This window comes from Neopsephotus bourkii, unplaced genomic scaffold (genome assembly GCF_033783945.1).
Source record: "Neopsephotus bourkii isolate Nb327-2 ecotype Australia unplaced genomic scaffold, CSIRO-AGI_Nbou_v1 NB_54, whole genome shotgun sequence".
Classification (NCBI taxonomy): Eukaryota; Metazoa; Chordata; class Aves; order Psittaciformes; family Psittacidae; genus Neopsephotus; species Neopsephotus bourkii.
Window position 1 is genome coordinate 1259999 of NW_026900571.1, and position 13521 is coordinate 1273519.

At 48.5% G+C, this 13521-nt stretch overlaps 1 protein-coding gene across 2 annotated transcripts in view; it reads left to right on the plus strand.

The window, feature by feature from the left end:
• Window positions 1–874: 874 nt before the first annotated feature.
• CORIN (corin, serine peptidase) overlaps window positions 875–13521 on the plus strand; it is a 138645-nt gene continuing 125998 nt past the window's right edge. The window contains exon 1 of one of the 2 annotated variants that reach the window (XM_061352867.1): window positions 875–1299. In XM_061352867.1, coding sequence (XP_061208851.1) covers window positions 1225–1299 — 75 coding nt within the window. In that variant the 5' untranslated portion in view covers window positions 875–1224. The remainder of the gene's footprint in view (window positions 1300–13521) is intronic. The other variant, XM_061352856.1, reaches the window with a different exon arrangement.

Consider the following 13521-nt stretch of genomic DNA (forward strand, 5'->3'; position numbering starts at 1 on the left):
AAGGGTCCTAAACTGCGTGTGTTCCACCTACCAACCATGCTTATTGTGCTGACTGGATCGTGCTTAGTGATGTGCACACACCGGGATGTAGTCAGACCGGACGTCTTTGGGTGCAGATACAAGGAAGAGGGAGCAAATGCAGCTAAATGGGCTTTTAAAAGCCGGTGGTTCGTGGGGTGAGGGATTTGCGCTGTCATTCTTGGCTCCAAGCGGCATTTGTCGCTTGGCGTACGAGCTTTGCTTTGCAACACCTTTCCCCTCTCCGGTGTTGGCTCGGTCGCGGCCAGGACCGACGATGGGGGGAGGGGCAGGTGTTTCCTCGCAACGGAGGGATGGGGCGCTACGGGCTTGGCCCGGGGGTGGGGGGGCGAACCGGAGCCTTTTCCCCTCCTCTCCTGCCGTGCTGGAGGCAGCCCTTGGAGCCGCTTTCAGCCCTCTGTGCAGGTGAGGAGGATCGGCTGGGGCAAGGCAAGCGCTGTGCTACGCAGGAAAGCGTTGGATCCCTGTACCCGTGAAACTTTCCATCGCTGGGGTGCAACGAAAGCCTTTGCGTGACCGTAACGCTTTAGCGCATCCAGAGGGAGAAGCCCTGCGCCCGGAACCGCGGACGGGTGGACTCGCCGTCCCCGCTCTAACTCGCGCTTCGGCTCGGTGGGCCCGGAACGCGCCAGGTCCGTACGCTGGGCTGGCCTCGGGTCGCAGCAGCCGAAAGCGCGCATCCGGGTGCTGCTCGCCGGCAGCGCGGCGGGGACAGCCCCGGCCCAGCTCCGGCGGTCCAAAGGGAGGGTGCGAGAGGAGAGCCGAGCGGGTCTCTGCCCCGCGCGTCATCCCTGGCTGAGGCTGGTCTTGGTACCTGAAGCCCTTCACAGGGTGATTGGACGCCCTTTATCAGGGAGGAGGGTGAAAGGCTGTGCCCCTTCATCCGCCCTCCCTTGGGGATGGCTAAAAGGGCGAAATTAGCAAGTGGGCTGTCTCTCAGCTTGTCCCCAAGGGGTAGAGCCTTGTGTGCAAAAGGGGTGGGGATGTGGCTGCTTTCTCGCGGAGGTTTATTATTATTGGGTGGAGGAGGGGGGAGGGGGAGTCTGCCGAGCACACAAAATGCGGAGCCCCTCCGCCCCGCAAGTGTGCCTGTGCGGGAAGCGGGCGGCCGCGGCTCCTCAAAGGCAGAGGTAGAGACGGGTTGGGGGGCGGCCACAGTGGAGAGGGCTCAGCGGCAGCCGGGGCATGCTCTCCATGCAACAGTTCCCTGCCCTGCCTGCGGAGGAGGAGCGCTACCGGCAGGTCCTCGCCGCCAACCGGGTAAGGAGAGCCCGCGGGTGCTCCCTCCGCGAGTGGGGCCGCCGCGGGGCTGTGGGTCCGGCGACTGCCGAGGGCGACCTCGCGGTGTGTGTGTGGGGCAGCGTGCCCAGGGGGCAGCCCCGCTGGGTGCCGGGGTGGCGGACGGGAGGCGGGGAGCGCTGCCGGCGGTCGGGCTGGCAACCCCTGCGCGCTGCGCAGAGCCTGCGCTGCCACCGCGGGGCTGAGCGGCAGGTTGATCGGGCAGGAGGGAAGCGGCGAGCCCTGAGCTCCGCTGTAGCGAGCGCGGGCCCGCGGCTCGCAGGGGCGGACGATGCCGGGATCCCGGGCGGCACGGCCTGGCGGGCAAGTTACTGTCCGCGCCCAACGAGCCGCGGTGGAGGCGTCCCGGGGCGCTCCCGTGTGGAAACCTGCGCGGCTGTGCGGGCGGAGCGCCGCGGACGGTCGAGCTCAGAGACACGGGATGTAGGTAAGCCGCGGTTAACAACCGGTCGCTGTCAGTGTTTCGTGAAGAGTTTATCAGCGCCGTCGCTCCAGTTTTCTCACGAAGTCAGCAAAGATCAGTGGGTCTGGTGTGCCTGTTAATGCTCGGGCGCTGAAAGGAGCGGAGAGTAGTTGCGCCGAGCCCGCCGGCAACAGGTCCGGCCACGATTTGCAAGAGCAAAGTCTGAGCTCGACCTCCGGCAGGACGGCTATGGCAGCCCCACCGGGGGCCGAAGCGCCGTGATCTCGTCCGCGGCGAGGTGGCTGCCCCCGGCAGCAGCGAGATCTTGGCTTTATCTTCTCCTAGGATGCACGCTGCGGGCGGGCGGAGGGACGCCTTCCCACGGCTGTCCGGCGGGTGCTACCGCTGGCCGCCACTCACGGGAGGTCACAGAGCGGGTGGTTAACCCTTGCAGGAGACAGCGCGGGTGTTCCCACTGTCCCAGCACACACCCTGTCTGCCCTAACTTCGTCTGCCCGGGGAGCAGGTGCCTGCCCGGTGTCCCCGCTGTCGGAGGGGAAGCACGGCGGGGCCGCAGGTGCTCCTTGCGGCGGTGCCGGCGCGGAGCCCCTCAGCCCCGGGCTGCCTGTCCCCCTCCGCCTGCGAGCAGAGCCGGAGCGGCGGTGGGCGCGCAGGGATGCTGCTGAGCTCAGTGCGTGGCTCCGGGGGAGAGGGTGGCGAAGCTTCCCGAGCCGTCACACCGGTCCGGGATGTCACAGCAGCGGGTTTCACAAGTTTGCAAATACGGCAGCACACTCCAGCAGTACCGTTGTTCCACTTAGATTTAAAATGCAGCCTCCTTGGACGCGTTTCATGGCAGACGATTAATTAATTAACCGTTATTTAAATTGTTAGCAGTCTGGCTGAAATGGTGAAACTCTTAAGCGAAATCAAGAGCTTTTAATGCATTCCCGGCATCTCTTGGGAAGGCTTAGCTTTCAGCGGTAAAAATGCGGGAATGGATTTTTCCATATGGCCGCTTACACCCTTTCTGTGCTCCTAAAAGATGGACCCATCAGCAGAACTAAAATGTAATTCTTCAGTCTTGTTTCTGTAACAGATGCCTTAGCTGAAGATCCCTGTTCTAAAGTCCTCGGACACTGTGACACAGTGCTGGATTGGTGCATCACTGAGGTGATCCAAACAACAATACAGGAATAACACAAGGAATTCTAGAACCACTCTAGGATTAGTGTCTCTGTAAAACCTAGTGGCATTTCCCAAGTGTCTTGGACACTGAGGTTCCATAGGAAGCTGGGGGCTCCTTGGGGGGTGGGGCAGGAGAATCCCCAGCAATGTCCAAACCTCCTTTAGAAAGGAAATGCTCCCGACTTCCTTTCTGTTCCCCATCAGCTGGTTTTAGAGTGCCCGACAGCCAGGTTTTTCGGCCAGTGGGCCAGCTGGGCCCTTCAGCCTCATGTGGAATTGACTCTCAGCATGTGTTTTAAAGGAAGACACCGGCACTTGTTATACTTAAGGGGGCTTTCAGGGTGGTGAGCCATGCAGCACAGCTCACTTGCCTGCATCACAGCTTGTGATCTGATGGTGTCCCATTGGTGTCTGATGGGACTGTCAGGGCAAAACAAGTTTTTTCCTCCATCTTTTGGAGTTGGGACTATAAAACACCGAAGAAAGTGTTTGCTTCCTCTCCAGATATTTTTGCTGGCACTTGACCGTGTGCCTGTGGTAGATAACTTGAGTATACAATGAATCAAGAGTATAAGATGCTTTGAAATGTGTCATAATTGGAGGTGTTCTGTAAAATGTGCAATGCACACAAGGCAATTTAATGTACCTGTATTATCGTTTAGCTCTTAATTATGTATTAGATGATGCCTGCAGATCCAAATGAAAGCCAGGACTGTTAGCAGTGCCAGTAATTATTTAAAAAGGCTTACTTGAATGTAGGAGCTGCTTTTTGGAGGGGTTGGTTTTGTTGTTTTGTTGGTTTTTTTTTTTTGCTAAGCCAATATACATGTTTAGGTCTTAGCACTCTGCTCCCTTGAGGAACATCACTGTCCTGCCGTCACACAAAGCCCATGTATTGCCAGAGACATAATTTCTTGTCATTATTTGCATGGCCAGATGAGCGTGGGCAGAGAGTGAGGTGAGTAAGCACCCAGACAGAAATCTAATTTACTAGAAGTGGAACAGGGGAACCATCCAAGAGAAGGCGGAAAAGGCAAGGGAATGTTGGGATGTTTGCACCTGGCAAGGAAACCCAGTGTCTCCTGCTCTTATTGCGACTCAACTGTTCTAACCAACAGACTCTGAACTCCAAGTAAGCTCCTGTACAGGAATGAGAATATGATGCTTCCATCATTGTGGCCTAGTGGCTGTTTGGGCTCTGTCAGTCTTTGCCACACTGATGCCACCCCAATACAGTAGGCACAATAGGAGTACTACAGGCACTTCCTTAAGAGATGAGAGCCCCACCTGCACCAGGAGGCCATGGATACCAAGTCACCTGCTTCCAGGCTGAGCAGCATGTGCCATGAGGCAGTTAAACACAACGGCACAATCTCCTGCTGCGATAAGGTTTTTAAAGATGTTGGCTATTGCTACACTGTGTGGGAAGAATCGAATCCTGTCAGCGTGTCAGGTATCCTTGGCCAGAGCCGATAAGGCCAGATGAATGTCCTGTTTCCAAGTGCCAGCAAGGGTTTGGCAGGGGCAGATGTCAGGCTGCTTGCAACAGGGCAGTTCTAGACTTGCAGAAGCAGCCTAGGCCTGTCAGAATGTGGTAGCCTGACCCTCCTGAGTTTAAAACACCTTCAGGGTGAAGCAGCTAAGCACCAGCACTGGAGGGGGCAGTCTGGTTACAGTTTAAAAGGCTGATGTTTCTGTTCTCTTAGTTTCTTCCCTACAAAAAGAAATAGACCTCATAAATGGCAGGTTGCGTATGTACAGTTCTTCAGTGCTAGGGGAGAAAGGCGGATGGTAACTCCTCATGAAGTGGCAGATGTCACAGAAGGACAAGAAAAGGTTAAATCCTCCATAGAAAGGACTTCACACGCAGAACAACCTTTGAAGACATGGCCAGATAGGCTCCAGCTTGACCTCACTGCCTCTGTACTTTTAATTCTAGTTAAGCCTCCAGGGTCAATTTTTGTCATCTGAGGGTGTGCATTTTCATCTGGAACTGTCATGAGCTTCAGCCAGGGTGAGAGGGCATGAAAGTCCCCATCCACTTGCAGGGATCTGTATTGGGGTAGTTAATACGTGCGTGAGGTGAGTCCTCGCTCCCCAAGAGGCTGCATGAGGAGAAATGGGGAAGAAGAGGGAAGGAAGAGCTCCTGGGCTTTGCCTCGTGGCTTCCTCCTTGGCTCGCCGCCGCCGTGTCCTCCGGCCGGCACGGGCTGTCCCCTCTCCCCAGTCCTTCCAGCGGCCGGGGCGCGGCGCTTGGGGCTCTCCCTCTGCCCGGCTGTGCTGAGGGACGGGCGCGGTGGGGCTTGTCCGTGGGTGCCTCTGCCGGTGCGCAGCCCCGCGACAGGAGAATATGATGCCGCTCGCATCCCTTCCCTCCTCCCCCCGCCCCTCTATAAATAACTGCTGCTGGGCTGACCCGTCAGATTCCCCCGGCAGAGCGGATCCCCTGACCCGGGCCGCCTGCAGTGGAAAGTCTGAATGCAGAAAATACCGTAGTAAAAATAGAGCTTCCGGGGAGCCCCTCCGGCGGGTCCTAGCGCCAGGCCCGGTGTCTCTCGGTGCTGCACCGCCCCGGCGCCTACCGCTCCCCTCACTCGAACGGCTCCCGCCCGGCCGCATCCAGATCGACGTGCTCTTTAATACCCTAATGGTGAACCCTTTCCTCCTTTCGTAACTGTTGGATGGAAGCATAATTCATTTCTGCTGTTTCGCTAAGGAATAGATAGTTCCCTTCCAAGTAGGGATTTTAATTTCCGCCTGTCTTTCTAATCAGCAAACACGAAAGAGGGATAATGGTTTAATATCCTAAATGTAAAAACAATAACAACAGTCAAGCCGGAGCTTGCCGTTTCAAATAGAGATGAGAATCTTGCTGCCCCTGAAATCTGAATTAGATTCCATCCTGTGCCTACCTTGTGTGGAAGACGGCTCCCCTGAAGAGATAGATTCTCCTCAACTGTGGTTTCAAGCCGCTATAATTTAAAACAATGCTCATAATTGTTTAATTATGCATATGCTGCTACTTTTGGTTGTTTTACCTGTGAAATCTGAATATCTGGTGGTTAAAGGCAGCATAGGTAGCAGAAAGTGTTGTTTGCCTGCTACTATGCCTTCTTCTGCTGAAGTATGTGGTTCCTGGCCCTCAGGGCCTGCTCTGGTGTGGTGGTGAGGTAGCCTCAGCTCATGGCCAAGCACCTGCACAGCTGCTCACTCACCCCACTGTGTCCTCTGGGACCTAGGAGAAAGTAAGGAGAGCCAGGGAAAGAAAGCTCCTGGGTCAAGGTAAAGGTTGGGAGATTGCTGACCAGTTAATGTTGTGGAGGAAATGAGGTTATTGATGGTTAATATAAATACTTGATTACTGATTTAAAGATTCTGAAACAAAAACAAAAGAAGCAAGCATTAAAACACTTGTGGGAAACACGTCTCATCTGCTATTCCCAGTTTTAGCTTTCCTCTTCTTCCATCTTGTTACTGCTGCAGGAAGCACTGTGGTGCTTCAGTGAGGCAATGAGTTGCACAGGGGAGGACTGTGGTTCTCTGCTGCTCCTTCCTTCTCAGTCTTCCTCTACTGTGGATCCTCCATGGGCTTCAGTCCTTTTGGGAATATCTGCTTCACCATGGACCACCTGTTTCTCCTCTGACGCTGGTGTTTTCACTGCTGTTTCTCACTATTTTCCCACTTCGCTGCCCATGTGCTGTTTTTTGCCCTTTCTTAAATAGTTTTTTACAGAGGCAGCGCCGGCTTTGCTGATAGGCTCAGCTGTGTCTTGTGCTGCAGAGCCAGCTGGAACTGGCCATGGAGAACCCCATGTCTCTTCTCATGGAGGCCATGCCTGCAGTCCCCCCATTGCCAGCAATTTGTCACCTACACCCAGTATAGATGTCCATGTAATCAGGGAAGTGGTAGCCATCTTATTATAGCATCAGCTTGGGAAAGTATGCTTGCTCATAGCTGACTTCTGTGGTTGCCTGCTCTCTTGTCCATCTTCCCTGATCCCCACATCCTGAAGGGATGAAATGAATCCAGCCATCCTTCAGTTCCTTTTCATCATCTCTGCCATTAGGATGGAACTCCTACAGCATCTACTTCTTTGAGTGGCACACACTTTATCTGGTTTTTGGTGTTGTTGCCAGCATAAGGTAATTCTTAGTGCATTGCCCAGTAGAAAGTGAAAAGAAGCTGAAAATCAGATGCTGTCAGTGAAATTGAGGCAGTTTTAAAACCTTTTTCTTGTAGAATAGCCCATGGGGGACAGGTCCTCTAAATCTATGGGAAAGAAGACTGCCAGGTGGCTTATTGCATGTGCTCCTGTGGGCTACTGCTTTTGCTGTAGTCCAGAGCTCACTTTTCTTACAGAATAAGCACTTTCTGTATTGAATGTTGAAGTCATCTGCACCCAGTCCTTACGGGAAAGAAAGTGAAGGTAGACATGAGTTTTCTTCTTTGGGACTGCCTCAGACTGCATCTATTCCAAGACATGTGTTGTAGTTCAGAGAGAGTTCAAGATCAATGCTCAGTGGATGGTGCTTGTGATTTGGGTCCAGCTGGTCAGTGATTGTCAAAGTCTGTCTTTCCCTTCTCTTCCTCAAACCTGTAACACTCAGTTCTGCCATACAATGAACTTAGTGTTTTAAAAACAAGTTTGCTAGAATTTTCCATGTCTGCTGTGCTTGATACCAGGGAGATTTAACTTAACAGTGATTTAACAGTAATAGTAATTGCCCAGAGCAATTGCCATTGCTTGTCACCTCAAGAGCTCTTAGTTTCCAAATAGCCTATACTGTCACATCCATGTTTCTGAAAGTTACTTGAGAATGTCTCAAACTCAGGGAGCATTTCCCGGGAAAAGAGAGCATTTTTTACCCTTGCTGCTTCTGAATGAAGCAGTAAGAAATTACTTACATGCTCCTTGCACTGTTCATGTCATTAGATCTCAGAAAGTAGTCAGTGCGTTCCCTTGTAAATAAACCCCCTGGTAGCATTGAAGAGCTTTCCATCCCAGGTCTGTCAGACCTACAGCTTTGCATTCAATAATATAGCATATATCTGTAATACACTTATGTCTGCTCTGGACTTCCATGGACCAGTGATATGACATGGAGATTTCTTCCATTGCTCCTGCTTCCAGTCTCAGATGTGCTGGGAGGATTATTCTGTATGTTAGAGTTTTCCCAGAATGAATGGGATCTGCAGATTATAGGAGCAGAACGTGCTATAGTCATCAGGCTTTCCCTAACCTCCTGCATTTTTGCATCTTCAGGAAGAAACATATATGGCTGAGCCCACCTTGCTTTAAACAGCCTGTACATTTTTGCCTTCACAGTGTTCAGGGACAGGCATTGCTGAGAGACAGCTTTATGTTTGAAAATGCTAGTTCTGTGCATGTATAAATATTGTCCAAGTGGATAGTATATCTGAAAGAGGATCAGGAACTGTAGAGTCAGTAGCTATTTAAATAACTTGTTGTGCATGTGGACAAGGCTGGATAAGAAGTCTGAAATTATTCAATCTGCTTAGAAGTTATTAACAGTTCTCCCTGTGAAGTCAGAGTACATGCAATAGTGTTATTAGTGCCCTGGAAGGGCTAAGAACCCAGATGGTTTCCATTTTCTTTTTCCTCATGATAGATAGGATAATTATGTGACTTTTGGATATTTCCAAAGGAAACGTGAATGGGAGGAAAACTGGCATCTTTTCTAGGGAGGACAACTGTATCAAGTAATCCTAGCTATAAATACAGTTGGATTTTTCTTCTTTTACAAAATAATTTGCCAAATTCTTATTGTTTCAGTGACTTAGTTGCAAGTTTTTATCCTACAAATCCTTATGTGATCCATAAACCTTTCATCATAGTCAAATATGTACACCAGTGTCAGTGCCATGTTAACTCATTTAATATTGAGTTTTCTGTATTGGCTTCTTTCGTAACTTTGAAAATAATGAATAGGTTTAATCTCCAGTCACCTCTTCAGTTATTTCTGTCAAAATATCCTGGTAGTTTCAAAAAATAGCCTTCTCTTTCTTTATTTTCTCCCACTGAATCAAATGTTCAAAGATGACATATTTCTGAACAAAGAGATACCCTACTGAAAAATGAATGAGTCAGCTCTACATTTTATAGGTAGTAGGTTATAGATCTGTGAGACATTGTGTAAGTCGATTTTCATCTTTGGGAAGAAGACAAATAAATATCCAGCTATGCTGAACAGATGAAGCTTTGCTTTGACTCTAAATCATGTCCTTTCTTTTGATAAATATTGCTGCTACTCTTATCTTGGGTCCAAGGGTTAGTATCATTTTGTTCACAATTCATAAAAATGTTAGTAAAGTTAACAGTACACATTCAAATTCAAAGTTTTACTTTCTTCTAGGAAGACATGGGTAGTGTAAGAATAATCTATACATTAAAAAAAAAAAGAAAAGAAGAAATGCATGAAACATAAGGAGACAAATGGTTCCGAGAAGATTCTTGCCAATGTTTAGGTTGAGTTCCAGTTGTCATTCAGTTCATGTCACTGAAAGTCTCTGGTTTTAAATAGGTTAAGTAATCGTATAATCAGTAATGTGCATGGCACATATGATGTACTGGTCACCTTCAAATTCAGAAGGCTAAATCTGCTGATCTGGCATGAATAGAGAAAAAAAATAAGTTTGCCAAATTATGAGGTTTGGTTGCCCTGTGCAGGATGTGCCTTCTAATGGGGTTTCTACAGAGGCGATAATTACCACACTGAATGGGAGCCACAGGGCAGACAGGATTTATTTTTCTCCATTCTAGTTTTCCAGGGTTGAGGCTGTTTCTACAAGGAGGTTTTCCTCTGACTGTCTGCCTCCATGCCCTCAAAACGTTTTGGTGGGTTTTTTTTTTTTTTTTTCAAAATCTTTGTATTGTTACAAATTATGCCCATAAGATTTTTTTATTTTTCCCTAAACTATGTCTTTTTGGGGTTTTCAATTTTGCTTTCTGGTGCTAATAGGTCTTGTGCAGGCATCTGCTTATTGAATTCCCAGCAAAGCAGGAACCTGAAGCAAGTATTGTGTTACTCCACTGCCTATTGAGTTGTGGATCTCATCAGTGTATGGACAGAGACTTGCCATTGCTGCTCTACTTGCTTAGTAAGCCTCAATGCAGTGAACATCTGTGTAGTCAGGATGGCATTAGAGTGGTCTCTGGGTGTTTTCAAAAAAGCAGCATGGCACTGTTGAAACTTTTATTAGTAGTTCTTACAAGCCCTAGAAACTTAAAGAAAATTAATTAACCACAAAGATTTCAAACGTTCGGAGACACTCATTCTGCAAAATACCTGGTTGGTCAACACCAGAGGATCTGCCAGCTGGGCTGGCCCACCCCAATCAGAACTTTTACATACTGTAGAGGAGGAGAAAGTTCTTGTGGTGCACATAAAGAATCTGATGGGGAAGACAGTCTGGGTTATTCCTGCTTCAAGTAAAGGCAAACCCACTTGTGGGATTATGTTCACTTGGGGACCTTGGTGTATTTGGTGAGTAATGCGGGAAGATGGGTAAGGCGAATGTGTACCTCAAGTGGAGTTAATTTTGGGTGAAAACAGCCAGTGAACTCAATTAGATGCTGTTGCTGCTATATAACACTCCTATAGCCCATAAGCTAGATGCCCATCTGCTCTGTTTTAAGTGCAGTCAGTAACTCAGACCCACACAGCCCGCTCTCTCACTCCTCCCCTTTCCTCCCCCCACCTCGCTCCCAGAGGGATTGGGAGGAGAATCGAACGAATGTAACTCCCACGGATTGAGGCAAGAACAGTCCAGTAACTGAGGTATAACACAAACCACTGCTGCTACCACCAATCATAATAATGATAAGGGAAATAACAAGGGAAGAGATACAACCACTCACCATCCGCCAACTGATACCCAGCCCAACCTGAGCAGTGATCCAGCCCTTCCGGGTAACTGCCCCCAGTCTATATACTGGGCATGACGTGCTGTGGTATGGAATACCTCTTTGGCTAGTTTGGGTCAGGTGTCCTGTCTCTGCTTCCTTCTGGCTTCCCCTCCTCCCTGGAAGAGCATGAGACTGAAAAATCCTTGGTCGGAGTAAGCATTACTGACCACCAACTAAAATTATCAGTGTTATCAGTGCTGTTCCCAGGCCGAAAGTCAAAACTACAGCCCTGACTTCCCTCCTACCATCATTCCAACAAAGAGTGAACTTTGACAAAACCAGATGAGCTCAACAGTGACCAGGCAAATTCAGTGGTATTGTCAGCAGGCAATGATCCAACACTGCACACTGTCTCTCCTGCTCTGAAAGACTGATGGAGCCTGACAGTGGACTGAATGAACTCAGTGAACTTTATAGGGGTGGTCAATGGACTAAGAAATGATAGCTGTCTCTTTGTGTTTGTGTGTGTGTGTATGTGTATATATGTATATGAGATGAAAAGCAATGGTATATTGAAAAATGTGAGATCTGAGCATGACGTGAATGCTATGGAATAAGGGGTGGATGCTGTCCTGGGCTCAGCTGTAACAGTTGTTTTCCTCCTTCCTAATAGCTGGTGCAGTGCTGTGTTCTAGGCTTTAGTCTGGGAACAATGCTGATAAACACACCAGTGTTTTTAGTTGCTGCTCAGTAATGCTTACTCTGATCAACGACTTTTCAGTCTCATGCTCTGCTATGGAGGAGGGAAAGCCAGAAGGAAGCAGAGACAGGACACCTGACCCAAACTGACCAAAGAGGTATTCCATACCACATCATGTCATGCCAGTATATAAAGTGAAGGCAGTTATCTGGAAGGGCTAGAACACTGCTCGGGTTGGGCTGAGTATCAGTTGGTGAGTGGTGAGCGGTTGTATTCTCTTCCCTTGTTGTTTCCCTTATCATTATTATTATTGGTGGTAGCAGCAGTGGTTTGTGTTATACATCAGTTACTGGACTGCTCTTATCTCAACTCGTGGGAGTAACATTCTTTCGATTCTCCTCCCCATTCTGCTGGCAGCCGGGGGGAAGGGGAGAGTGAGAGAGTGGCTGCGTGGTGCTGAGTTACCAGCTGTGCTTAAACCATGGCAGCTTATGAGGAAAGGCAGCATCATGCATCCTTGCTACCAGCTGCTAATAATAAAGGAGAGCTCAGAATTGCAGTAAGTTTACCACCAACTGAACTATTTCTTAATGATAACACCAGTGGCAACATGACATTCATCTTGTAACTCCGTGTGTCAGTGGCTTGGATAGTTTGTCATAGCTCAGCTAAAAAGCGGAAAGCAAGAGTGGGTTATGTCTGAGAGGTCTGCAGTCATGCTGTTTGGACAGCACTGTAGGCATACTGCGATGGAGATCCAGCTTGGCAGGCAGCAGTGCAGCGTCTCAAACACACAGGTAACTGGAACACCATGGTTGTGTCTGGATTTTGTTTCAGCAAACTTAGCGCTGCCTCTGTCTCAGACTGAAGCTGGAGCAGCATCAGAACTGCATTGTCACATATCTGAGTGAGACGTACCTGACTCTCACCTTGTCCCTTCTGAGCTTCTCAAGCGTATCTCCACAATTTCTCAGTTCCACAGTGGCTCACAAAACTGCTGAAATTAATTGTCAGGAGTTAAGATCCCTAAATTTGTATGAAATAATTGAAGAATACCACATCTACATTCATTAGTCTGAATTGGTGACTTCTGGTGAGACCTGGTTTGGATTTTTACCACACTGCATCTCATGCTGGATTAATGCTTGAAAGGTCACCTGAACAGAAAGTGGCCAGTGGGTTTCTATGGTAGTCTGAAAGACAACAAAATCACCTTACATCACACATCGTGTCTTCTGTACACAGAAGAAACATCACCAACACAGTTACAGCTTGCTTACTTTAAGTGAAATTGTTAGGTTAGAAATGTGTTTCAGGTTTCTGCTTCAGCCAAAAGAATCTGGCTGAAATGGCATCTAGCACCAAGTATTTCTTTTGGAGAGGCATGCCCACCTTTATATGACATCTCCCTTACTGGACCACTGTGTATTTCAGATTGGTATGATGGCTCAGTATATTTATCTTTCAGCGGTTAAAATAGGGCTAAATTGGAGTATTTTATGTCATGAATGGGAAATGAGGTCTGGTCAACAAAATGAACTTTGAATGAATTGTGTCAACAATTTGTAATTTGTCTGAGGAAATGTCATTTCCTGGGGGAAGTTACAGGATTAGAGTGAACTTGAACTATCAGAAAAACTAGTGCATTTCATTGTGCAGCTAACAATTCATGTGATGCTTCTCATGTTTGCTGCGTTACTGTATGAAAGGGTTGTGGTTTGGGTTTTGTTTGTTTGCTTGAGGTTTTTTTTAATCCCTAAATTGCAATATTTTCTTTCAGAATAACTGCAGCACTTTTGTTCTTCAATTCATGTACACTGGAATTTGAATATTACTTGTGTTTACAGACAAAAGTTGTTTAGTATCCAATTTCTTATGCTGCTTTAACATTCAGTCATCAGTTGTTCCATTTCAGTTTGACTCGCTGATTCCTGTAACTGAAAATGAAAGACTGTGCAAAACCTTGTTGTCAGTGACTTTTTGCCTGTTCCCGTTTTCAGGCTGTGATTTTGCCTGTACCTTTG